Source organism: Ixodes scapularis, unplaced genomic scaffold, assembly GCF_016920785.2.
Source record: "Ixodes scapularis isolate PalLabHiFi unplaced genomic scaffold, ASM1692078v2 PGA_scaffold1__304_contigs__length_218370807, whole genome shotgun sequence".
In the NCBI taxonomy this organism is placed as follows: Eukaryota; Metazoa; Arthropoda; class Arachnida; order Ixodida; family Ixodidae; genus Ixodes; species Ixodes scapularis.
This window is the reverse complement of record NW_024609846.1, coordinates 2,780,091-2,806,190: the sequence shown is the minus strand read 5'-3', so window position 1 is coordinate 2,806,190 and position 26,100 is coordinate 2,780,091. Positions and strand designations below refer to the sequence as shown.

Here is a 26,100-nt window from a genome sequence, read left to right as displayed (position 1 = left end):
TTATCAAAAATTCCAAATGACACTGCATGCACGATCTTCAACTAGGTAACCTAAAACGAAAGTACGTATTGTCCTTTAATACAGCAGCGTGGTAAAGTTTCATGTTCAAGGCCACACGTACAGATAAAAAATACGAGTTCATTCCACAGTGACATCATGTGATCAAGATTGACAGGGTTCCCTCGTAAGATAGACAGGATGCCATGGAAGGGACTGCGGTCAGCCCTTGACGGAACGTTTTTTGGGCCCATTGAAGACTCCTTGTCGTCCGAAACCACTACCTTCAAGGCAAAGTGCCAGGCCTACAGGAAAGTAATTTCGGGATCAAAAACATCCACTTCAAACTTCAAGCTTCATCTCAGTTGGCGTCTCAAAAAAGTTAGAAATGTATTGCAGTATCGGTATTTCTGTATTTGTATTTCTGCCCTCCCTAAAATGTATTCCTGTATTTGTATTTCCAAATACTTTTTGCCTATCTTTAAAATGTATTTCCGATACGTATCGCGATACATTTTTACAGATGTATCTTAGTATTGGTATTTTAGCTACCATTTTAACGTATCCCAGTATTACTATTTACAAATACATTTTTGAGTATTTCTACCCAACCCTGCTTTTAAGATTGTTTTCTATCGGCCTTATGACAATTAATTCGTTTTAAAATGTAAATAAGATGCGATAAAATGTTCTAACATGCGTAATATTAAAGTTAATTCTCACCCATTCCACCGGACATTGCTGGAACATTTTCTTGCACGGCTGCATCAAAAAAGAAATATTTGGCTGAATTTAGTGAATATTATCATTTGAGAGGGAGCCGGAATATTAAGAACTGATATGCACTGTCATGTCTTTTCGTTTTCTTTTTCAAAGCAGTAGAATATCGCATTATGCCGATCCATTCCTTAAATCAAAATAACTGTATTTTACAGTCACCGTCAGAACGAGAACGCCTCGAAGGACTTCCAGGTGTCCTGCTTCACATGTGAACAAGCGCGTGCTGGGAGCTGTGGATCCGAAAGAGACAGCTTTCGGATGCACTTCAATGTCTTGTATATGACTATATCTATTAATTCAGAGTAGTGACCTATTGTTGTCGCAAAATGAGAACTCGTTGCATATGTCTAAACTGATAATATTTTTAAATAGACATCAGGCGCGCTGCTGAACTACTGAAATCAGTTGATGATGATACATCAATGTGCAGGGCTGGGATGGGCAAAATACTCGCAAAAAACGAATAAAAATAAAAGCACAAAATGATTTTACAAAAATAAATTAAATTGCATGTTAAATCGCATTAAAATATGTTAAAAATATAATTAAAGGAATAATTATTTAATCCCACCACAAGGAAGGTAACCTCCATTATCGTGAATATTGTTACAAAGACGCATGTTTTGTACTTAATTTTTTAAACCTCTTCAAATATTTTTCAAGTATATTTGGTACTCGCATTTTGATACTTGCACGTTAAATTTTACCCCTCGGAAGAAAAACACTAATGCTCGAGTAAAGAATGGAGAATATACGCTACGATAACTAAGTGTATAAAATGGAAATCAAATATCTACCAATAAAACGTATTTGGCTTAAACTAGGAAATCACGCCGAATGATCGAATCTTGGGCCGGAGATAACAATTTGTGTAGGGCAAGGAATCCTTCTTCAACTTGAAATAAAATGTGCATAAAAGTACTACTTCCAAAAGGCGAGAGTGCCACGAGCTGCTTATCACTCATATGTTTGATAGTGCAGAAACTACGAAAAAAGATAACAACAAGTGGGTCGCAGTGTCGAAGAGCTCCAGCTTAAAAGGCTTCTCTCCCATAATCGCCTCAACGCATTTTATAAGAAACATAGTTGCAACCCAAACGAAAAACAAAATGACTCAGATCGGCCCGTGAATTATCTATTTAATATTTCATTTTTTCTCCTTCTATATTTGTTGCGATCGAACCTGCCAAAAATCGGGCCCTTAACATACGAATGACTCTCTAGCGCCTTATTCACACTGTCGGTGGAATAGCGTTCGCAAAGCGATTGCGAATGCGATTGCTTAAAGATCCAATACAATTGCATGCGGGTTCGATTGTGGAAAGAAGCGAATCCGTTTTGCGGTTGCTATTCGAACGCTAGTGTGAATTCACCTTGTTAGTGGCACGGAAATGCGTTAGGTATGAAGGTGCATTCATGTGCCCTTTGCTTAGTTGTTCTGCCAACTGCCCAAGCTTCCCCTCTTTCATATTCTTTCCCACCGCCATTTGGTTCACCTCAATGACACCTATCGCACTGCGCACCAAATAAAGCGCCAAAACATACAAGGGCAAGAGAATGAACCATACAGGGCGCACCCCTTATCCTTTTGTATATTTTGGCGCTTTATTAGGTGGTCATGAACCATCTGGCCCTAATTGCAGTTCTAAGAGACTGTACGGCTGCTTTTATTTCCTCGGGAGCGGCCGATGCCAAGTAGTTCCACGGGTGCGGGTGTGGTCATCGCCAGATTTGGAAGTAATCCGTTACAAGTAACGGAAGTACTTGTAATTAATTACTTTTCTAGTAATTCTGTATTTAATCCGTTACTTTTCTGAAAATGTAATTTGTAATCTAATTTCATTACTTTTTCAGTAACGTGCTACTGAAATTACTCGTTACAATTCTTCCGCCCCGTCAAAGGGAAAAATAGAGTGGAAGAAGGGCGATGCAACGGCCTTCGCGCTTTTAGCATGGTAGCACAAGACGGGGGTTCGCTCGCGAAGAGATCTAGTGCAGGCGAAGGAAAGGAATTCACGGAAAACGCGACAGCCCAGCCAGGGCCCGTTTCTGGACTTGTTCGTACGGGAGTCAGGCTGGGAGGATTCGACTGTCTACATGAAGGCAACAAGCTTCGACTTGGAAAACGAACGAACTGCTTCGAGCGCACAAAAGAGCAGAACACTAATGGCCCATAAAACCAACGAGTGGGAGTCGTGAAGAGTACGAACATGGACACTGTGACCGTGGTGCAGATGTCCGCTCGACCCCTCCCCCCCCCCCCCTCCTTTCCGCCCCACACCCTGCGTGTTGTCCCCCAAAAACAAATCAGTTTTTTTTTTGTCACACGAGACCGTCCTTTGCTTGTCGATGTTCTGCCTACACACACCCATCCCGCAGACAAAAAAAAATTGTAACGAGATCTTGACTTTGTTCATCTTTGACAGCGCTGTGAAAGCTAAATACTGGCTGGACCAACCAGCTTTGTGGTTTCTGTCACTTGACTTCACACTAGCGGATGCGTAAGGCACAAACATAAGGGAAGCGATGGCTGCAGCTCATTGGAACAGAAAAAAAAGTAGCATCAACACTACTGTCAGCTCAAACAGCAACTTTAGACAGCAGGCGATAAGGTGGCCGGGCAGCACAGTCAAAATGGCTTGGACTTCGAAGCTGAACCCATATTCCTAGAAACGAGAATGTTGGGGTTCTCGTCAGCGGATTGTGTCTACGGTTACCTACGGGAACTTACTCCGACATTTTAGGGAAAGGGAACACCAGCCCGAGTTTTCTGAGAATAAACAGTGGCTGACTTGGACAGTGTAGGGTGCCTACACAGGAGCGCAAGGCGACTGTAAACGCGTGAGATACATTGAAGCCTGCTGTTTACTGAAAATCGTGCTCTTTTTAAAATTTTCTAAACGAAAAAATCAGCCTAGCTGAAAGATTGTGGGTGAATATTTCATGTGAAGTTTCAGTTTTTACTAGTTTGATGATCAAGAAAAAAGATCAGGTGGGTCAAGGCCAGATAACAACCTTCAACAAGCGGTACTCTGAAATCTGCCCAAACGCAAGTACCGCATCTAGGTCTTACAGCCAGTTGATTTTAGTGGCCAAACCAGCACCAATTGAGGCAATATATAGCAACCGTAGAAAAACCACATCTTCAGGAGAGTCGTGTTCTAAAGTTTGCCGTTGCCATATTTGGAATTGTGTGCGTGCCTCCGCCACCCATGTGCATTCGTCGCATGTTCATGGGATTGAGTTCTGTCCTCGGTGGACGGCGCTAGATTCGTTTATATCGAACACCTGTTGCAGTTCTTTAGAGCTTTATAGATCCATCGTCGTAAAATTATTATCCTAAAATAATCGGTAGATATAGTACTGAACCTGTTTCATTTTTGATGGGGCCCGAAATCCCCCCCCCCCCCCCCCCCAAAGACGCAGTAGATATTGCAGGTATTTCGCGTTTCTTTAAAGTAACGCAAAAGTAATTGAGTAAAGTAACGAAGTAATTAATCTGTTACTTTTTGCGGGGAACAATTTGTAACGGTAATCCACTACTTTTTAGGCCAAGTAAATATAAATGTAATTAATTACTTTTTTGGAGTAACGGGCACAAGTCTGGTCATCGCATATCTTCTAGTTTGTACATTTTGCTTGTTTGTGTTTTGATGCTCCGCTCGGCTTCACGTATGAGTGACTATCGACGAAATACGAGCAATCTTAGGTACTTGAAAATTCACATTTATGACGCGTAGCAATGAATCCTGTTTTGAATAACTTGGCGGTAAGCTGGCGAGCACTAAAGGAAGACACCTAATAAATATTCTGCTTATTTTTATATTTTTATCTCAAATCATGAGCTTGTTCATTTCGGTTGCCACATGTGCAGCCACCATTTGTTAGCTGCAGGTTCGTGTGAACGGCAACCGGCTGTTGTTTGACGATTACGCGTTGCAAGATAGCAGGCAAAAAAGCGGAGGTAGCCACAATATCACTCTAAAAAAGTCTATGCGTCTACTTTCACGCACAACACTCGGAGAGCCAATCACCGCAACTTACGGAGGCAGCACAGCGAATGACGATGCGGAAACATATGTTTAGACCAAATAACGCACTCTGAGTTGACATTAGGCAATGCAAAACGCCACGCTTGCATTGCTTAATGTCACAACTCAGACTGCGTTTTTTGTGTAACGAGGTTGGGAACACTGGTTTGTCTACAACAGGCATTGGAAACATGGAGGGAGAAGTCGCGCAGCTGACCCAAGGAACAAGATTTCCAGCCAGCTTCAATATTTATGACCGTAGTACTAACGTGCGGTCATGTTATTACTATTGTCAGACGCTCGTCGAAAACCACGGGTTAACAGTTGTATTGCAAATGCAAATTGCTTATCTAAAAAAAAAACACCGCTTCCGAAATACCTCAAAGGCAGACAGGCCTCTGACTGCCTTTACATCCAGACGTGTTATTTGCTTTCACAAAGCGATGTTGCTTCAAAATGTAGTTAGTTACAACTGTATTTGAAATACATATTTATAGATTTAAATAGAGTCGGCAACCGCCTTTTGTAAATTGTAGTTAAGTGCAGAATTAGGAAATATTAAAAGCAATTTAAATAAACGTTTTGAATACTTGCATTTAAGATACTCTTCGCCCCGGATATAAAGAAAAGTAAAGAGATTAGAAACATAAAATTACTACCTCTTTCAAGTAGGTAGTCGTGTAATGGTACGAATGCATGAAATATTACATTCATAGATGTGAAGTTAAGTAAAACAAACTCAACGTAAATTGTCTTTTCACCCGGGCTTCTTTCAGCTATTGTCTGCTTGTATAGGAACAAATACAAATTACTTGTAGCATCTCTTGTGAATACTAAAATTCTGCTGAAATATTTCCAGACCGCATGCTCGAAACAATGCTTTTTAATGATATTATATTTGAAAGCGCTGCACTTAGGCGCCCGTTCCCGGCTTGAGTGGCGACGCCGTCGGCGTCGCCGTCGCAGGCGTTGCGTTATGGGACGTTTCCCATAATGATGTCACATGTGACTTCCCGAGGGAAAAAATTGACCGATAAAGTTAGAAGGAAATTTTCCTTTAAATTTAGCGGAAAAAGTTACCGACTTAATTTAACGGTAAACATTTCCCGCTAAATTTAGTGGAAAATGTTTCCGCTAAAGTTTGAGGAAAGATTTCTCCGCTATATTCAGCGGACACAATTACCCGCTGCATTTAGCGGAAAAAGTTCCCCGCTAAACCTAGCGGAAAATTTTCCAATCTAAATCTAGAGGAAAAGCGATCTGCTTAACTTAACCGAAAAACATTCCCCGCTAAATTTAGCGGAAAAAAGTTTCCGCTAAATTTACCAAGAAACTTTTCCGCTTTATTTAGAGGAAACATTTAGCGGGGACATTTTCCTGCCAAATTTAGCGGGGAAATGTTTCCGCTAAATTTAGCGGGGAATTAAGCGGGCAAGTACCCACTAAATTTAGCGGGTATTTGTTTCGCTAGATTTCGCGGGGAAATTTTTCCGCTAAATTTATTCGGTTCTTGCAAGATACAGATGCTATGCGTAAACCGCTTGACAGAGTTACCTTACTCCAGAACAGATGCATGTACAAGTTACTCAAAAAAGTAATTAAGTTACGTTACTGAGTATTGACGTCAAAAGTAGTTTGAGTAGAGTAGAAATTACTTAAATAGAAAGTAATTAAATAAATTACTAATTACCGCAAGAAAGTAGCGAATTACTTTTGAAGTTACTTTGAAGTTACTTTTATATGCTTTTTATGGTAAAAAGAAAGTACAGGAGGTTTTGATCCGTTAGCGAAATTGTGCTCGCCAAATATGAATGTTTTTTTTTTTTTTTAACAGAAATGCTTTAATAACTGGTCCTGCGTCTGCGTGCCTAATTGTTTTTTACTTTCTTGTTTGTTTGGTCAATGATTTACTGCGAATGTGTCATTTGTACTTTGAGGTTTAGCACTGTCTGAGCTTGATTTTTTAGACAGAGTTTGCTTGTTTACAGTGTTGCAAAAAGTACACCTGAAAAGGACTTGAAGTAAGGTACAAAGTAAATGAGAGGTTATGTACTTCAAGTAAAGTAGCAAGTACACCGGGTGCAATGTACTTGAAGTAACATATATAAATACAATATATTTCACGGCAAAGTATAAGCACTTTTAACACAATCTTTCATGATGCTCTTTTATTCTCTATAAAGTTTTTTTTTTAACTGGTATGCATTGATCCAGGGGTAATCGGAGGCGCATCAGTTTTTACAGAAATGGAAGCAAATATAGTATAAGGTCAAGTCGCCGAAAGAGTAGTTGTTTTACTCTCGCTGACGAGCTATTTGACACAGTAAACTTATAAGGCACTTATTCGTTTCGGTCTTACAGCCGCCATTACTTCACTCAGAGAAATGACCAGATAGCGTCTCGACAGAGCGCGTTTTCACACAACAATACCGTCATCTTTTATTTTTTTCAAATTTGAGGTATGTGCATTGAAGTTGGGAGCTTTATATTCCTCGAAAAATAGAAGTACATTCTTCGAAAAATTACTTCAATAAAGTACAATTTTTCTAAAGAGTAGTACTTTAAGTACCATGTACGTAAAGTACTTCCCAACACTGCTTGTTTATTATATTTTATATGAAAATGGTGCGGAATTACTACAGGTTTGTCGAACGATCGATGAATCTTTGAGGATCCCCATAGTCTGAGTTTTGGCAGGAAAGACAACGCAAAAAGGCAATCTTTGTGTTGCCCTTGAGCACGCGATTCTTCGAGTACAGCACAAACTACGGGAGCACAAGATGAGTTTCAGAGCAGGTGCTGAACTTTGTTGCCTCCTTTGAGTGAGGATGCAGTGTGTGCGCCTCGTGTAGTGGGCGAGAGTTTCTATGTTGGGGAGAAGCGGGGACCAGCCCTTTCTTCAAAAGGGTCGAGTCTCCTTGAGCTTCGGGATACAAAGGAACGCCAGTCTTCGGCGCAAGTTTCACAGTTACTCGGCCTCTCTTGCGTCGTGTCTGTTCGCTCACCGCGCCTCGTAGCAGTGCTGTTGCAGGACCCCCCTGCAACAGCACTGCTACGTGAAACTGTGAAACTTTTGGGAGAGTTTCGAACTCTACAAACAATTTTCTCCCCCCTTTCTTACGCCACATGCTTCCCCCTCTTTCCAAATATCAGCTGATCTTCGAACATCTAATCTCCTTTGTGCAGGAATGTTTTTTGATAAGCAAAACAAGCACTAAAATTCGAAAGTAATTTGTAACTTGAGTAGAAGTTACTCAAAAAAGTAATTAAAGCAAACTACTAATTACCGAAATAAAAATGTAATTTAAAGTTACTAAACTACTCAGGAAAGTAGTTAAACTACAGCAACTTGAGTAGAGTAGTTGAACTACGTACAAGTCTGCTTCAGAAACAATCTGCACCCACATTATGTTAGTGAAAATTCCGGAGCGGGTTCTCCAAATTGCCTTTCGGTGTTATTCATGGGGTAAAATGAGGAGATAATACATTCAGTAAGTAAGACACATAAAAGTAACGCCAGCTCGTGTTCTAGTGTAGCATGTTAGTTTCGTGTGGGTATGCATTGTTTTGACTACCTTCAAGAGGGTTAAAAGCATTTCTGTTTTAATTGGAAATACTAGAATACAGTCTGGATAACTGATTAAGCTAAAAAATCTATAGGCCTATAGGCAACACGTTTATAATTAGAAAACAACAGTTATCGCAACCTAAAGTTGCAAACAAAAATTACATACTTCCATATAATTAGCATGTTCTAACGTTTTTTTTTTTCAGAAGTAGGCTTTACTCAAAGGCTGCGGGCCCGTACTAGGCACACCCAATCTAAATATACTCGACTTCGCCACCTGCCGAGCTAGGTACACAAGCCCATGAGAGGCTTATACCGCCTCGATATTGTACATTGCGCATTTTTACTTGTGAAAATAAAGCTATTTTCTACGTTCGAATATTAGTTATAACTGAATTTAGTGTATATTTAAAACATCAACTTAGTGAATTTTGTACCTTGCAACTATTTCAACCATCTGATTTAAAGCAATAGATTAAAGAAAGTAGAAATACTTCGTTGGAGACTGCCAACTATGTTAACCCAGAAGGTCACCAATGTAAGAGCATGAAAACCAAAAAAGCAGTTTTCACAAATATTCTCGCAAAGAGAAAAACCGTGTGACATAAATAATGTAATATTACCAAAGAGGATCGCCCAGACAAACTGCAGCCTCTGGATTTTCAAAGCCATTTGGTGAAAGTGCACTTCAGAGTTTGCGCAAGGTAACTATTTTGCAGTAGAACCGACTTCAGACAGTCTCATTGCGGTTAATATATACTCCCCGACATGTGCAGTATTTCTCACGTGACGTTCATTTTATCCATTGTATGAGCTTGACGCACCCTACGAAGCAACTCTAAATGCGCCATAATGTGCCGTTTTCTTTCGTATTTTTTTTGTGCAGCTTTCATTATTTTGGTAAGTGCCGATCTTTGCGAGAACGCTCACATTCTCATCTACGAGGCTGTGTTCCGATCAAACCGCCAATAGAGGAAACTAGAAACACCGCTTATAAAGTAAAATGGGATTTATTAAAAAAAATAATTTGAGGCAAAAACATACAAATTTTTAAGTCTACCTTCACAGTGTTTTTACCTTAAGTTACTGCTGCTAAGTTCCCTCGTCTCTTTGTTAGGTCCTTTTGATTGCCTTTACCCACTTAGGAATACCACCGAAAACGGGAATGGTGATTCGGCCGCTATATTAGGGACGCCACCAAGTAAGCTGACGGCGCGCTGGGGCCGCCTCGCATCAGGTCACTGCCAAATCCGTTGTTGGTAGATGTTTACGTTTTTGTTTCATATATCGCCCAAGATCTCGCTCAGTGGGAGAGAGAGGAAGAAGGCTTGACAAAGAGAAAATAATAATAAAACTTTGGTTGGGGCTCGGTGGTTCATATCGATTAAATGGTTAAAAGGCGCGAACAAACAGGACGAAAAAAGAGACACGTACGACACGGACATTCAAAGATATGCTCCGCGATGACAAAACGAAAGCATGTAGTGTGCTCAAAGAAACATGTAACAAGATACACGGAATGCGTGACTAAGGTGGTTTATGAGTTTCCTTTTAGTTGCGGCCAAGTTTACATCGGTCAGACCGGCCGATGCTTTAATGAAAGAGCGCGCGAACATAAGCTTGCTGTACGCAATAATTCGGGCGTGCATCTTGCGGATCACTGCAAACGATGTGGGTGCGAACCTTTGTTTGAGCGCACAAGGTTTATCAAGAAAGCGAATGAAAAAAATTGAAAGAGAACTAATCAAAGCTTTCTGTATACACAAAGCGGCTGACAGATGCGTAAGCATGCCGTTTCTTTATCTGTTAACCAAAAAAATTGTGTTTCTTCAAGGATGTGTGTAATGACCGATAGGAATTTTTATCAGTTGCATGTGTTGAGGCGTTTTGGATCGAGTTTGACGATCATTCGTGTTTCAATAAATCAGTGGGAAGTTGGCGCATGTCCGTGTCGTACGTGTCTCTTTTTTCGTCCTGTTTGTTCGCGCCTTTTAACCTTTTAATCGAAAATGATAACACGTATGTCATAGCCAGAGGCCTAACGGTCATCATTGGTTGGGGGGAGGGGAGAAAGGGATGACAGCTAATGGACGAAAAACATATGGAAGTGAAGAGGCGTGGTTATTCGGCGAAGCCGACATCGCGGTAGCGGATGGAGCCGCAACCTCGAGCGACTGAAGGGAAGCAGTGGAAACCGATGAAGAAGGCGTAGTGGGAGCCTCTTGGTCGTAGAATCCGGCGTTGAGATGCAGGCGGCACAAGCGCTATGCGAGTTCTTGAAGTATTGTCACCACGTACACCAGCACCAAGTACCATTTTATTCCGAGCCAGAGTGCACTGGGCAGGTCGAAATCTCTGGTGGAGTTGGGAAGGGGAGGAGGGCAGGAATTGATTTTCTTGCGGACATGTAATAGATTCCGTTCCCTGAGTAGGGGCGGTCGAGCTTAGGCTCTCGCTCACTCTGGCCGGGAGCGCTTCTGGGACATCGCCGAAACCATGCCCGGACCAGTCTGACCAAGGGTGGCGAGCCATAACCGCAACTGAACCGCAACCGGAACTGAACCGTAACCGGAACTGAGCCGCTTATTTTGCCCGAACCGGAACAGAGCCTGAACCGAAATGTTCACCGCCATTTTGGAGCTGAATTTGCACCGGAGCAAAACAAAAGAACCTTCCGAACCGGTCTTCAATCGGGCGCGTGTTCGCGCTACTATTCCGTTCGCTGTGCGCCGGAAATTGTGAGAGGCTTCGCGCTGCGGAGCAAGGTGTTTCCACTTGCGTAAATATATTTGTAAGCATATTTTACAAACACGAAGGCCAATAACTGCTCTTACTGACTGTCACAAAATCGGCCTGACCCTCTCAAAGTCACCGCTCCGCCGCCACGCCCCGACGGGATGACGCACCGAGCCTCCGCGGAAACAGTAATGCAGCATCGAATTCGGGTTTAGTATGGTTGATCGAACGTCATTTCACCAGAACAAGAGAAAGTACCGTTTATCCAAAAAGGGGATGGTGTTAAGAAAAAGGCTCCCCTACTTCGCGCGTGTATCACTAAAGCGCGTGGTACCGCCCCCCCCCCCCCCCTTCCCCCCCTGGTTAACGTGGCTTCTTGGCGACAGTCTGCGGCGGCTCATTGCGAAAATATTAACGCACCTGGCCCACTCGTACACCCCACTTCGCGGCGGCAAAAGTCGCTAAAAGGAGGCTCATCGCCTTTTTCTCTGAACTGATCTTCTCTGTTAGGCGATTCGATAAACTGGGCTCCGTAAAACGGCGTTTACTAAAACGAGCTCTCTAAACCGCAGGCCTCCGATCAAATGCATCCACCTCCGGCACGCGCACGCCGGCGGGGAAAGACCTGGAAAATTCGACGAGAATCCCCGCGCGCCACTCCCGCGAGAGACGGAATGCCGCTAGGCGCCGGCACTCCCGCGAGACGCCGGTACACATAAGCAAGAAAAGAGCTACACAGCGCGGAGATCCGACCATCCGACCCCGGCAGAGCCGCCGTGACTCCCAGATGAAGACGGAAAACGTTCTAGGGTTCTGGCGTTCTCGCATGAAAAACCTGCGCCCTTTCACGAATGTTCGCATGCCTTCCGCGTCTTTCGTCTCCACTTTGGCGAGAAATCAGACTTGGGAAGTAATCCGTTACAAGTAACGGATTGCTAGTAATCCATTACTTTTTCAAGCAATTTTGTTATTTCCACGTTACTTTTTTTCGGAGCTAATTTTTAATGCAATTTCGTTACAAAATATTGGTAACGGATTACTCTAATTTCTCGTTACTTTTTGAAAGTATGAAAATAATACGGAACTGTAGCAATATGAGCAGAACATTCAGCAGCATAGAAAGCAAGTTTAACTAAATAGAAAACATCATGTAGGGGAGAATAGCCGAAATGAAAACACGATTTTTTGTAGGGGCGGTCACTAGAACAACTAATAAAAATAGTAAATGAATCACTTTCACCAAGGAAAGTTCCTATTGAATTGAAAACAGCTGTTGTGAAACCATGATACCAAAATGGCAGTAAAAAAAGATTTATAAATTATAGACCCATATCAATATTGCCAGTCATAGCGCACATTATGAAAAAAATTGTTTTTAACACAATGACATCGTATTGCGAGAAGTTCTGTTTAATAAATGAGTCTCAGTATGGATTCCGTAAAAATAGAAACACTCAACTTTTTGCTGGAAGATCTTTTAGTTGTCAGGCGCGCCGCAGCGTTGCATATGCCTCAGCTTCGCACACATTCGGACAAAGGGTTCGTGGCGACAAAGCGGCGTGTTGTGTCTTGGTCAAGTAAGCGGAACTCGAAGGCATACGCTGCAGTGCGAGTCAACGGAGCGAGCGCGGGCGGCCAAATAACAGCGCACTCGGCTCTCGCGTAGCGATTGTTGATTCAAAGCTCTGCCTACCCCTATGACATGTGCGCGGATGTTCATAAACGGCTCCTCTCGACTGCACGCGGGTCAAATGAACCAAAAATGAACAGCTAACAGCGCGATAGGAATCGGTAGCAACGGTAGTTCACACCCGGGGAACGACGCGTGAAGCGGCGTGTTGCTAGTCGGCACTCCTTTCGAAAAAGGCAAAATAAAGGCACAAATACTATAATCTACATGAAATATCGCGCGCCGAAGAAAATAGAAACACTTAGAGGCAATAACAAATACACTGGAATAGATAAGAATAGGTAATAGAATCGAAAAACAGAGGATTAAGAGGAGACAAGCGACAAGGCAAAGCGATCTCAAGGCAGAGCGGCCAGGCGAAGGACAATCTCTCCCATAATTCCTCGCGCGCGGGCCGGGGCGCTTGGGGGATTTCGCAAAAAATCGATTCCCGTAGCCGCGAAGTACCTCTGCCAGCCTCCGCCCGCGCTAGGTGTCCTCGCTCTTCTTCGCCCGTATTCTGAATGTATATGCTCATGTTTTCCGGAAAGCCGTCCTAACGAAAATGTAAAATTTCGCTACGTATTCATGCTCCGGGACACGTATTTTTTACGTGTCCTCGTACACGAATCCGGAATACATGTTGGATCGGACCATGCCTAATATGTCATAGTTGCTGCACAATAGGGCACGTTTGTCTGCAATGAATGGTGCAGGAGGCTTTCGCCTTGCTTTGTCCCACTTAAGCTGCAAAGTATGAGCAGTTATTCCGCCCCATGCTTTAGATCGTCTTTCGAGCCAGGCCATTCCTAAGCCTAAAGGGACGCAGTAATTGTCGACGTGGCAATGTCTTCCGAATTCTATTGGATTGACTTGACTCGATCGACCGGGCATTGATCGCGCCAGCAAAGCAGACCACGTATCAATTCCTGTGGAAGCCGAAGTACGCGATTTTCATTTTATGAAGAAGGTTTTCTGTACAGTTCTTACATGCTGGCCAAACATGGTGCCGGTGAGCCGCCCGACATTCACCGCTAACTTCTTTTTTATCGTTTCTATAACTGAACTTCGTCCTCCTCTTTCTCACTGTGAAGTATATTTAAACGAGGCATGTCTGGACTTCAGACAGCCAAGCATTAAACAAGTTACGAAACACGGGTTTATTCGGGTTTGCCTTACCCATTATTTGCACCCCGAGCAAAAAAAAACTGTTTCTCAAGCTCAAATGTATGCCGTGCTGCGTTGAAAAAAACCCGCAGCACGCGCCCCTGGGTCCCCCCTTCGTCAGAAAGTTTTCTGCGAAAGCCACTTTATTTTTGCAACGACCAATAGGTGACACGAGCTACCACTTTACAATAAAACACGGAGCTATCGCGCATCCAGCCCTCGTCAAACTTGGCTAGGTACTTGTAGGAACCTAGTAGGGAAGGGTGTTTAAGTTCTTGCCACATTTAAACTTAACCGGCTTCGAGTAAATGGACCCTGGTGCCTGGATGAGTTCTGTCCTGACGAATAAACATAATTTAGCTCTGGTTGCATCCAGTCATTTTGCCAAGTATCTTGTATAGCTCCTACGAGTAGCTGTAGTTGTCTGTATGTCTTCGTCTTTTCAACAACCACTTGGTAGACTTTTGGAATGCAATGTCATTGAATGTAGCTGATATACTCATCTGGAACTTTTTCAATTCGAGTATGCATCTCTAGAGTGGCACTGGATGTCTTGAGAGGTATTCCGATGAATTGTTGATTCCTGCCTTGTGTTTTACGTCAAACAAATACTGCTGGATTTGGAGAGCAAGGCACTGTACGCGGGCAGACGGTGATGATCTTAGGTTTTCCAGGCTGTTCACTAGAGGCTTCTGATCAGTCAATACGCGGAAGCTGAATCCCATAACCAACGTGGAAAACGTTCCATGCCACATACTGCTGGAAAGCATTTATCTCCCTCTTTGGGAGTAGTGTACTTGTATCCTATCGATGAGCATAGAGTAATAAATGTTATCTTATTCTTAAAGACTATAAGTGCCTCTGGCGCAGGTGATATAAGACCTCGAGCGTTAAAAGACATCTGTTTGCAAGCGAGCACACCGCTTACACAGATATGCAACCTAGTCTTTCTACGGGGCGTTTTCTCAGAACAAAATTAAGATGACACGCGTAGCTTCTATTCATACGGGTAGCCAGCTTGATCGTTTAAACAACTACAGGCTAATTTCAGTACTTTGAATATTTGCTAAAATAGTTGAGCATGTCATAACCAAAACACTTCTCGGATTTTACACCGCGAATAGCATAATACCAAATGCACAATGCGGTTTTATTAAAAATAGGAATAAAAAAATAAAAACCTTGAGAAAAACATTTTTACACTGGGCATAATCCTGTATTTCAAGAAAGCATTTGACAATGTTTATAAAAAGCTACTATTAAGAAAAATTGTTTTTTTATAGCATTCGAGGTACTGCATGATCACTTTTTAAAAGTTACTGAACTTCCAGAACGCACAAGATGCCTCGACCTCGACGTCTAACCACTATACGTATTTGTTTTTTAAAACCAGCCAATAAGAACTCGGCGTTCTGACATCATCGTCATCGCAACCCCTGTGCAAGAAGCAGACGAACTTGCGCTCTGCATTCGAAAGTGTAAACTCACCATAAGTCCGACCGCAGCCGGCCGGCGATACAGCGGCATAAAGTCTATCAAACAGCGCGAGAAGTGCATCGTCACGCGCTCGTCGTCTCTGTCCGTTAGTTGCCACCGGCTCAACTAATCACGCACAGAAGAAAGCGCAGGATCGCGGCCCATTCACTGCGTGCGATTGTTTTTTTTTTCGATAATAGCAGACGCACGAAGGTAATGAGTGGCGTGACGATGCAATTTCGGTGCTGCTTAACAGGCTCCATCGGATTTTACCGACGGCTGAGGTCGAACTTGACGTGAGACAAAGTTAGGCCCATTTTATTACCATCGATGTTTGGTCAGTGCCTTACAATTTTATTCTTTTTTTTTTATCCTGTGAGAATTTGGCTCCGTCCAACTTATAAATGCGTAGTTTTCAGTGAAATACTTTGTAGCATAAGAGATACATGATATGAATAGTACCGCTATGACGCAGGTTGTGGACCGAGAGAAACGTAACGGACAATACAAAAGCAGTAGAGTTACAGCAGTTATGTTGCTATGCGGATTTTGCTGCGGGCTGGCTTTCCGAGAAGAAAGAAGCAAACAACGCGAAGAATGCGTAGGTGTACAAAGTTTATTGTACCAACAGTGGCTACGAACACACAATGTACCGGGGCCTTTTGCTTTTTTTTTAAGGCTTCAACTTTGCTTCTGAGGTTATCCCAAGTCAGCGCTACAACAATCGAAATAGAGAAGCATGTCCCTGAGCCGTCGAAAGCAACCGGTTTCAACATAGAACTCACACGAAGCGAACAATAGTTAGAAAAAAAAATATATATAACATGAATACATTATCATGAGTCAAGGAGAACCAAAACTGTTCGTGGGCATCTGAATCACTTTTCATATAGCGGATCTTTATATAAAGCCAGATCTTACAGGCAGATCTTTATATAAACCCAAACTTTGATTTAGTCTTCACTCGTTTAGAGAATCCTGGTGGCAGTCACTGGAAGTTGTAGAAATGAACATTCCTCGAATATTCGTTAGTGGCCTTTTAGTTTTGTGGATAATTGGTAAGTTTGATCAGTCTTCAACTACCTATGGGAGTACCGAGTTTAGACGTTGTAAAAATATTATCTCAACGGAATCTACATTCCCAACGACTATCTAAATACATGTCATGTCATGAACGTCGATTGAACATAAAGATGTATACGGTTATAGAAATAACATTCCTGGGGAAGTCGCAACTATTATTATTTTTATGTTATTTATTATTCAATAGTTGCGAGAATACGGGGCTCTTCATGAAATATTCAATAGTTTGATGTGTATGCCGAATGTACTGTCGCACGTAGTTTACTAAAAACAAGAAAAGCTTAAATACTTAATGGGCGTATAGAAATGACCACATGGGACCTAGCAACATGATTTATTATGTCAGACATTAAGATAAAAATAATTTAAGAGATCATGTTTTACGAAAATCTTCTAGAAAACGTTGAACTTTTATAACGTGAAAAAAATAACTTTTTAGCTCTGCCCCCCCCCCCCCCCCCCCCAAAAAAAAAAAAGAAGAAGGGAAATAGTACTGTTAACAAAAAGTGCCGTTCGGTAGGTAAGCGAAAATAAATCTCACGTAATGATAGCGGCTTTCGTGAACCGCATTCATAAACCTAGTATGTTTGCAACTAGCATATTAAGTGATTAACTTTCAGCCACGATAATTAAATGTGAAGCATTAATTAAAAAAAAAAAGAAGTCGTGATTTGACCCTGAGCTCTTGTTTGTATTTGACTGATTTGGAAAACAAAAATTAGTTAGAACTGAAGATAAAAATTTTGTAATTGGCTAATAATGATTACCGTCTTGCTATGCGTACTTTTTAATAAACAGCCGGCGATGAGCTAACGTACTTCTCTTGTAAGGCACTAAGGGATGAGAGAAGTCGTCGCAAACAGCAGCCGCGGCGATGTTTCTTGTACTTTAAAGGCGTGACTAACAAAGGCACTGTTTAGATATGAAATAGCAAAAACAGAGGAAGGAAAAGTGAATGGCCCCAACTGACCTTTCATATGCAGTGCTTAGCTCGCCAAATATTCTGCTTGATCACGATTCGAAATTGCGATTAATGTTACACGTAACGCAGATTGCAGGCAATGCAGAACATAGAAACGAAGCATGATTTATATAAATCGTGGTTTAATTTTAATAAATTGGAAAGGAAATATTCCATAATTAGTGCTATCCATCACCACGGTTTGCTACTGTTGCGAGAGAGAAGTAAAATAACCAGCCTCAAAACTGTCCTTCAAATAACAAAAGCACGTCATAAAGTAAGGGGGAATAATTAAATAGCTACAGCAAATAATAATTTAGAAACTGCAGAACAGTCAATAAATAACACAGTCAAAACACTTCATTTCAGCGTAAGGTTAGTTCTTTTGGCTGCTTCTGTAATAAGTCATCAAAACCAACGCGCTCACGTTTAACTATAGGACACACATAAGCTAAATAATCGTCCTACCCGACGTTTGTACAACTGTCCGTCAGGATCGCGAGAATGTTTACGATTCCCTGAGAGTGTCTGTGACGTATCTTATTTTTGTTTCGGAAACAGTCCGACGCATGAGCTTTTAAAACATTAGACGCGCCAGTAACAGCCATGTTCCAGTGACCTTAAAGCACAGGCGCGTTTTGGACAATACTATCTAGTATTGAATGGAAAGCGCCGAATAAACAAGGACCAAGAAGGGGACAGAGACGAAGCGCTTCGTCTCTGTCCCCTTCTTGGTCCTTGTTTATTCGGCGCTTTCCATTCAATGATGTACCAACTAGCCCATTTATCTATTTTACTACTGTCTAGTAATGATGTCGCCTTAATTTGCGTATGATGAGATTCGTCTGCTGTCAGGATCGCGAGGTGCCCGCTACTCTTCTCTTGCTGTTTACGCTTTCACGCCCCTCTCTCTCGTACACACACACATGTACAAGAACATACGGTCTTTAAGTGGTCGTTTCGTAATTCTAACTGAACAAAACCATGTTTTGTAGGCAGGGCAGTTCAAACCGCGTCGACACTTCAATTTAGACTTCATTGCTTACCTGACCGCAGTGCATGCTAAGTGCCGATATAAACTTGCTCTCTGTTCCTATGAAACATAAATTAACACTTCAAAGCTAGCGGCCCTTCTGTGTACCATGTACTTGGATACGCAATTGGCATATTTACCTTTCAACCTTTCAATTCGGTTGCGGGCTGAAAACCACTTATCAACAAGATGTAGCGAAATGGAAGTAGCTTGGTGCAGAACCTTGCGCACTGTAATGCGCGGTCCAAACAAACACTTACTACGTTGCTCTGACAACGAACACTTTAAGACTTTTGCGGCCATCTTATCTCTGTTTTACGCGTTCCGGTTTCTTTTTTAAGAGTTGAATATTTTTCATTTTTACGGCGCCTGTATTGTGACGTGGGCTCCCGAACTCCGCGCCCCCAGTAGCGCCAGGAACCGAGCGACGCTGCCGATGTCACCATGTCGCAGAGCAGACGACGCGCTATTTTCTCGAAAGAGGAGCGGTCGCAATACACATGTGGCAGAAGTACCTGCGTCGCGCTGACTATTCTTTGCCCCTTTCACCCGTAGTCTAAGTACGTTCGCGTTTTCGGGATGGCCGTTCGAATCTAAACGTAAACTTTCGTTCCGTTTACTTGCGCCGGAACATAGCTTTTTTTTTTCCTGTTGCGACATTTAATCGTTATATATATCGGCTTAGATTTCGCTTAAGACGGACGAAGCATACACAAACCGCAAAAGGTTTAAATGGCAGCTTTTATTAAGTATTCAGTTCACCTTGTTTTGTCTACTATATTCAGCCTTCATAAGCATACAAACAAGTATGAACCTGTGAGCAAAAGCTGTTATTCAACTGGCGTGAAAACATTTTTTTGGCAGTATCACGTGTAATTTTGTGTATTTTGGCGAATTTTCATTTCAATTTGGTCTGCTACTTGACCTCGGGTGATGGCAATGCCTTCTGTCACCTAAACCTTATTTGCTATCTTTCTGTGCATAAGGTGTTTTATATTTTGTTTCATGGTATTCCCCTTATAGTTATTTATTAGATCAATACAATTGTGACTAAATAAATAAATCTTTTAGAGACGTGTTCATGCACACTGATTCTCCTGTCAACCGCAACCACACTCTTACTCCTGCCGATTCTTCGTCAGCTGATTAGTCAGCCAGGGGCTGTAGCAGGTGAGTTTACTTACAAACTGTTCACAATTGAGAGGGCAGGGCACAAGAATGTACATATAGCCACCCAGCTGCATCCTGGTGACCTGGTGTGACTTTTTTTATTTACACCAATACATTAGGCTAGCACAAAAAGCGTGGACCCTTTGGCGTATGCCATCACAGTATGTCAAAGGTCTCTAGCATCTCAAGTTGGCTCGTGTTATTCTCAAAGTTCCATTGGAAACGAATACCCCCCCCCCCCCCCCCCGCGTACTAAAGGTCAAGGCTGGCAAAAAATGGCACACAGAGAAATTAGACAAAATATTATATTATTGATGCAGGCAAGGTAGTGTAGTGTGATACAAAAATATAACTGAATTAACCCTATGTATTTATGTTGTGGTGTCCGCTGTCCCCACGTATTGGAGTTAGTGTGTATAGAAATTAGTCTCTGTCCAAAATAGGAAACTATTCACAATTAATAGCTCTCTATATTCAGCCGGAACGTACAAAATCGTGCACGTTTGGTTCGCACGGTGCTCAATGAATTTTGAAATCCGGACTACTAAACCAAAGCGCTTTTTACAATGTTTTAATTTAAAACTATAGTTCTTTGTTATGCAACAAACTTAGTTCTTCCTCGCATCTCATTGAGAAAAGTCTGCTACTGCATGTTACTCCGCGCGGAGTAGCATCTAGTCGTACATGTTTCTCCATGCGGAATAGCTTATGGTAGATTAATCACAAACAATATTTGCAGATGGAAGACCTTGCAGTTTTAAAGTTATGGAGGTCTATGATGATTATGATTCTTTTTCGAACTCAACGTAGCTTGGGGCTGAAATCACTGTCTGGTTGAGATTTTTCATTTTAAAACGTAATGCTCCGTTCCCGCATTTTTAGCTCCATCGGTTTCCATATTTTTATAATCCAACAGACTGTTATTATTGTGAGTCGCAAACGTGCAGAGAAGTTTGTAATTTTTATGAGCAAGGAATATGAAATATAATATGTAAAAATTAGGTATGTTCTTAACCTGTGATTCTCAAGGCAAAGCCATCATTCTTAGCCAACAAGTAGACAATATCATACGTTGCAATATAAAATGTAATAATTCGAAGGTGATTTCAGAGCTTCGAGAATTTCAGTGGATACAGCCCGTGAAAAATTTATTTCTCGTATACGCTTTTTATATAACTGTGAGCAAGCAGCCCATTTACATTTATGTTTTGGATTATTCAGGAATGCATAGTGTTAACTCCATACTAGCATGGATTTATCATGGAAGCTATATTTTGTAGTGAGCATCTCTCGCAAATTTAATTGCAATGAAAATGTGAATAACCCCTAAATGTGTCAGAAAGCAAGATTCGTGGCTTAGGTTCTTATCGCAGTAAATTAGTTATTGCGTTCGCCGCTTCTGCGAAATGCCAAACGCTTATAGTGACTCTGAGGCGTTTCTTTGAGAAAGAATGCCATGACACATAATTGCAATTCTATAAAGTTTCGTGTCTAATAGCTTACAAGCTTTCACACTTAGTAGGAGCATGTTTTCGGTTAGTTACGCAACTTGATACATTTCGTATCCACTCATTGAAAGAAGTTGCCAAAATGTTTTGAATGATGGAAATGATCGGGGTAGAACACGATATGGAGATTTGCCAGCCGCAAAATGCTTAAAGTAAAATAGAGAAAATATCGGCCTTCTAATTTTTCTTTTTTTTTTTACAATTTGTCGAGTGGAGCATTAGTTGAAGCAGGGTCACACTACATTTCAAATTAAATGGAAAATTTAGGAACAGCACTGTATAAGGCATTGGAAAGACATAGCGGAGAATTTTTTTATAAAATGCATTAGGTTGATTTAGTTGGTGAAAGTTGTTCGTCGTCCTTAGGTTTGTAAGCAACCTGATCTATTTTCAATATAAGATAGTTTATTAATAATAAAAGTTGAAAACAATATTGATGTTTTATTTTGCTTCAGGCAGGTTTTTGCAGGTTTGAAGCTTTTTTTATTTGTGAAGACCTAATGTTTTGCTTCATTTGAGATATTCTCTTAGCCGTACATGGTAAGCTAGCAAAGAAAATCAATAAAGAAAATATACTTCGTTAAAGAAAATATACCTGAAACTCTCCCTTAAATATAAATCACCACTTAGGAAGTTCATATCACAATTTCGACAGGTTTAAGCAGATGTTCAAGAGTTTGGGTAAGTTGAAACTCTTCCTATTTCGCTAAGATATCACAATCGCGGAAAGAAATGCTAATACAGGAACCTGAACGAGGAAAATAACTTTGATATTTTTTGCGACACGATATGCATATAGGTAATTGCAACGAGTTTAACATTTTATTCAAATTTAAACGCACCTCTATTCGAAACAGTAAAAATGAAAAGAATGACAAGAGGTCTTCCTATTCTTCCGTTAAGGGGTACGCCGTCAATTGTCTCAATTATCGGCCTTTATCCTTTCCGGTATGTTATTTTGTAGCACAAAACATTAAAATATACCCGCGCTTTTCAATGCCATGACGTCCCTAGGCAGGCAGGCTTGTATGGTTAGCAAGTAGTTTAATAAACAGTCTGCCGGCTATTTGTTTCGTGCTGCTGCGCGGGTGCTGTAACAAGCTTCCAAAGCATTCACATGAAACTATGAAAGTGCATGTAATCAGTCGGGAACAAATTCTAAAGTACCAAGAGTGAACAGCTGCCTGCCGCTCGCGTCACTTTTTTATTGGTCAGTATAGAAACCTTTAGTTAAAAAAGAAATGTGCTGCCCGAAATTCTAAAATCAATAACTTTGCGGTAAAACATTTTTTCTTTATATTTTGGCTACTATTTCAGTGATGTTTCTTGGTCCGTTTTGTCAATCTGGATACAAATCGGGGACCATGTTGAAAACGCCGGAGTGCCCCTTGAAAGGCCGACGACCAGACCCGAGATTCTGCAAGGCAGAAGATCCTCCTCGCCATGGGGGAGGAGGAAACAGGCAACAGTGGACAGGGTAGGGGGGGGAGAGGAAGAAGCGGGGGAAAAGTGGAAAGCGCGACCTGGTCGTCGGTCTTTAAGGACCCTAATAAAGGCTAGCTGTACATTACACCCAAACATACTAGGTAAACGCCGTTTGTCATGTAGTGTATTGGTGACTTTTAAAGCAATATCTTCATATGGGAACCCACCACGGACTTTCTTGGTCGTGTGGTTTTGAAAGAATGACGTCACAATACCACGTTACGTAATGACATCCCATGACATCACAATTTCAATGTGACTCAAATTTCACCACTAAATTTGGCGGGGCAATTAGAATTGTGTAATGTCACGTGTTGTCGTGGTGTCATGTGACGTGACAATGACATTGGACGCCACGGTGTTACTTGACATCTCAGTGCTACGGTACAAGACGTTGCAATTACCTTCTAAATTAAACGGACAAATTGTTGACACGTTGTCAACAGTTCCCATCAAAAAACTCATCAAGTCCTGTAATAACTTCACTGCATTTGACGGTATGTCTAAGCCAGGCGAGTTTTTTTCTCAAACATTCGCACTAAATAACATAATTATCTCGATTGCTCAGGATCGTATAATCAGCTGCCAAGACCTGAAAATGTTAACGGTATCAGTTAAAGCCAACCAACACGCACATAACTGTATAATGCTTGTACCTTCGTTAGATGTGAAGACTAATATTTTCAGACGTATCTCGGAGCACAGCGTTTAGGTTTAACTAAATATGACGAAAATAAACAAAGGAAGAAGAAACTTGCAGCATGCTTGCAACTTGCTGAGAACGAAATGCTTGATTCGATATATGGGCATGTCTATCGGATCTGATACTTGGCTTCGCGTATTTACAGACTGTACCTTTTTTCCCCTGTTACTACGTTTGCCAACGTGGGTCTCTGCTTCAGTTTTCTCTTCCGGTTCTAAGCCTGGAAAAAAAGCCGGATGGAACGCACTGCAAGGTACACACAATGCAAACGTTAATAAAAGGTTAAATGTATTCGCTACATAGTAAAATATGTTGTGGGCACTTTGTTTTGGAATGAATAGGGGAGTCAATGAAGTCTACCACAGGACTGAGAAAGCTCAACCAACGGCATAATGCAGTGATTGCACCCCATCGCTTTTGATCCTGTCTTAAGTATCGTCACGGCAGTTGTGTTTGTGCAAATAAAAAAATTGCGCCGCGAAATGGCACGATGACAATTTTCGTAAGAGGATGCTTCGGCATATTTTGGCTACTATGAGAATTTCAAAACTACTTACATAGTTATGCATGCATTATACGTAGCAGAAAGTGTCCCCCCTCCCCCCCCCCCTTCCCCCCCCCCCCCCAAAAAAAAAAAGAAAAGATATTACACTTGTTTGTCACCACCAAAAAAACAAAAAAACAACGTTTTGCAGACCGATCAGTCTACACCCAATTGATGCACCTAGCAGTGCGGAGAAATGCCGAGGTTACAGAACTAACCGTTATTTTACTAGAAAGTTGCAAACGATTTTTTTAAAATTTCAATGGAAAAGAAGTACACGTTCTTGATAGCTTGCGCATTTCAGTCCTATGTTTTTTCGAGTTTGTGAATAAAAAATATTGAATTTTTTCGATACCATTTTCTAGTAGAGCGAATAATTGGTTATTTAAGCAAGAGAGCTGGTATAGTTGAATTAATAATACTATTGCACTTAATATCAAAGGGCGCGAAATAAAAATAAAGGCCTTCTAAGAGTATGAGACAATGCATAACAATATCGTATCTCTCGCGAATTCACTTGTACATGGTGACAAATTTCCAAAGTAACGTTAAAAAGCTATAAACAGGCCTTAATTTCTACGAAAATGCTACGAATAATTGCTCCTAGGTGAGATATTTTATTATCTGTTTGCCAACAGTTCTTTACATGGCTGAAGCTCTGTGTTAATTAGTTGTTTTTTCTTCGGCCAAGACTTACACTAACATTCAAATATATTGACCATATTTAAGTTCATTAACAACTTTCGATGCTAATAGAACTCAAATCGATGTTACAAGAATGTTCGAAAATGAATAAAAATTAGATTAGATATAATACAAAACTTTTAGATATCGAAAATAGCGAAAACATGTGACACAATGGCGGCGTAAAGATATTGTAGGAAAAGACAACAAAAAAGTAGCTAAATTTCGTCTTCAAAGAAATTGCTTTCTATTAAAAAGTAAAGTTTTCTCAATGGTCAAACACAGTTCACCATTTTCGTAGCTCCTCAAATTACCTGTCTTTTATACATGTCTTTTTGCATGTTTTTTTTGTACATAGAAACCACTTAGGTCACTATCATATTTAAAACATAAAATCCTACAAACCGTGGGAGATTAGGTTTTTTCTTTCACGTGTTCACAAAAATATTTGTTTTTTTATCTACTTTTGCAGCGGTTTGCGGTTTTCTCTGGAATCTGTCGGCGAGGGAGATGCGTCACATCTAGTGGCGCTGGAAGTGAAGGATCATTTGATTCAGAAGATTATTTGGGTACAACGAATGGAAACAGCAGTGCCGACGCGGCGCCGACCCGTAAACAAAAATAATTAAAAAATAAACCCTACGAATCTGCAATGGACGCTGGTTCTGCGTGGAGGCAATCAAATTGAATATTAAATAATCAAAAGTCTATTGTGGTTTATTATTGGCATGTGAATGCTTGACCGCTCAATCCTAAAGCTTGACCATCTGGAAGCAAAGGACAAGAAAATTGTTTCATTTCCATTTCATTTCATTTATTATCCCTTAAAGGCCCCGCCAGGGGCATTACATAAAGGGGGGGGGGGGTGCAATACAAAGTCGCACACAAGTAGAGCTTTTATACAATAAAAACAAAAACAAAACATAGAAACAAGATGTGGCTGAGCACTGGCCATAGGTAGGAGCATCGCACTGATTACATATCAAATATAGACGATACAGCATGTCTGAAGAGGTCGGGGTCACTGATGAGCACTACATGGTCCGGTAGATTGTTCCACTCTATTATGGCAAAGGGAAGAAATGAGCTGTTCAAGGTGACAGTGGAACCATGGGTGCGACGTACACTAAGGAAGTTAAAAAGTCGTCAGGATGAACGATGTGGTTCTAACAGTAGAGACTGTCTGAGTAGAGGGTGGTAATAAAAAATCTTCTGGAAAAGACAGATCCGTGATATTCTTCGGCGAGAAATGAGAGTGGGGAGGCATAAGGAAGCCTTCATGGCCGACACACTGGCAGTGCGTTCGTATTAAAATCATCTGGTGGGCTAGTTGGCTAAACATAATGAGAAAATTAGCGCAAATACAAGGAAGGAAGAACGTTAGGACAGGAAAGAGCGCTACTTACAACTGGCTTTAATTATAAGGTGAAAAAAGAAGAAAAAGAAAACAAAACCCGGAGAGGGGAACAAAGCACTGACAAAAAAGAAGTGATACAGAGAGCGAA

At 41.3% G+C, this 26,100-nt stretch overlaps 2 protein-coding genes across 2 annotated transcripts in view; one reads left to right on the top strand and one right to left on the bottom strand.

Moving 5' to 3' along the window:
• LOC120838229 overlaps positions 1 to 9,108 on the bottom strand; it is a 45,630-nt gene extending 36,522 nt beyond the window's left edge. The window contains exons 1-2 of the mRNA XM_040208057.1: positions 9,000 to 9,108; positions 721 to 759 (exon numbers count right to left, since the gene is read on the bottom strand). Of these exons, the coding sequence (XP_040063991.1) occupies positions 721 to 759; positions 9,000 to 9,048 (88 nt within the window). The 5' untranslated portion in view covers positions 9,049 to 9,108. The remainder of the gene's footprint in view (positions 1 to 720; positions 760 to 8,999) is intronic.
• A 7,322-nt stretch (positions 9,109 to 16,430) lies between these two features.
• On the top strand, positions 16,431 to 25,220 carry LOC8035802. The gene is made up of 5 exons (XM_002400651.3): positions 16,431 to 16,482; positions 19,573 to 19,671; positions 21,835 to 21,860; positions 23,513 to 23,620; positions 25,068 to 25,220. The coding sequence occupies exons 1-5, from the start codon at positions 16,431 to 16,433 to the stop codon at positions 25,218 to 25,220; spliced, it is 438 nt and encodes a 145-aa protein (XP_002400695.3).
• The last annotated feature ends 880 nt before the right edge of the window (positions 25,221 to 26,100 follow it).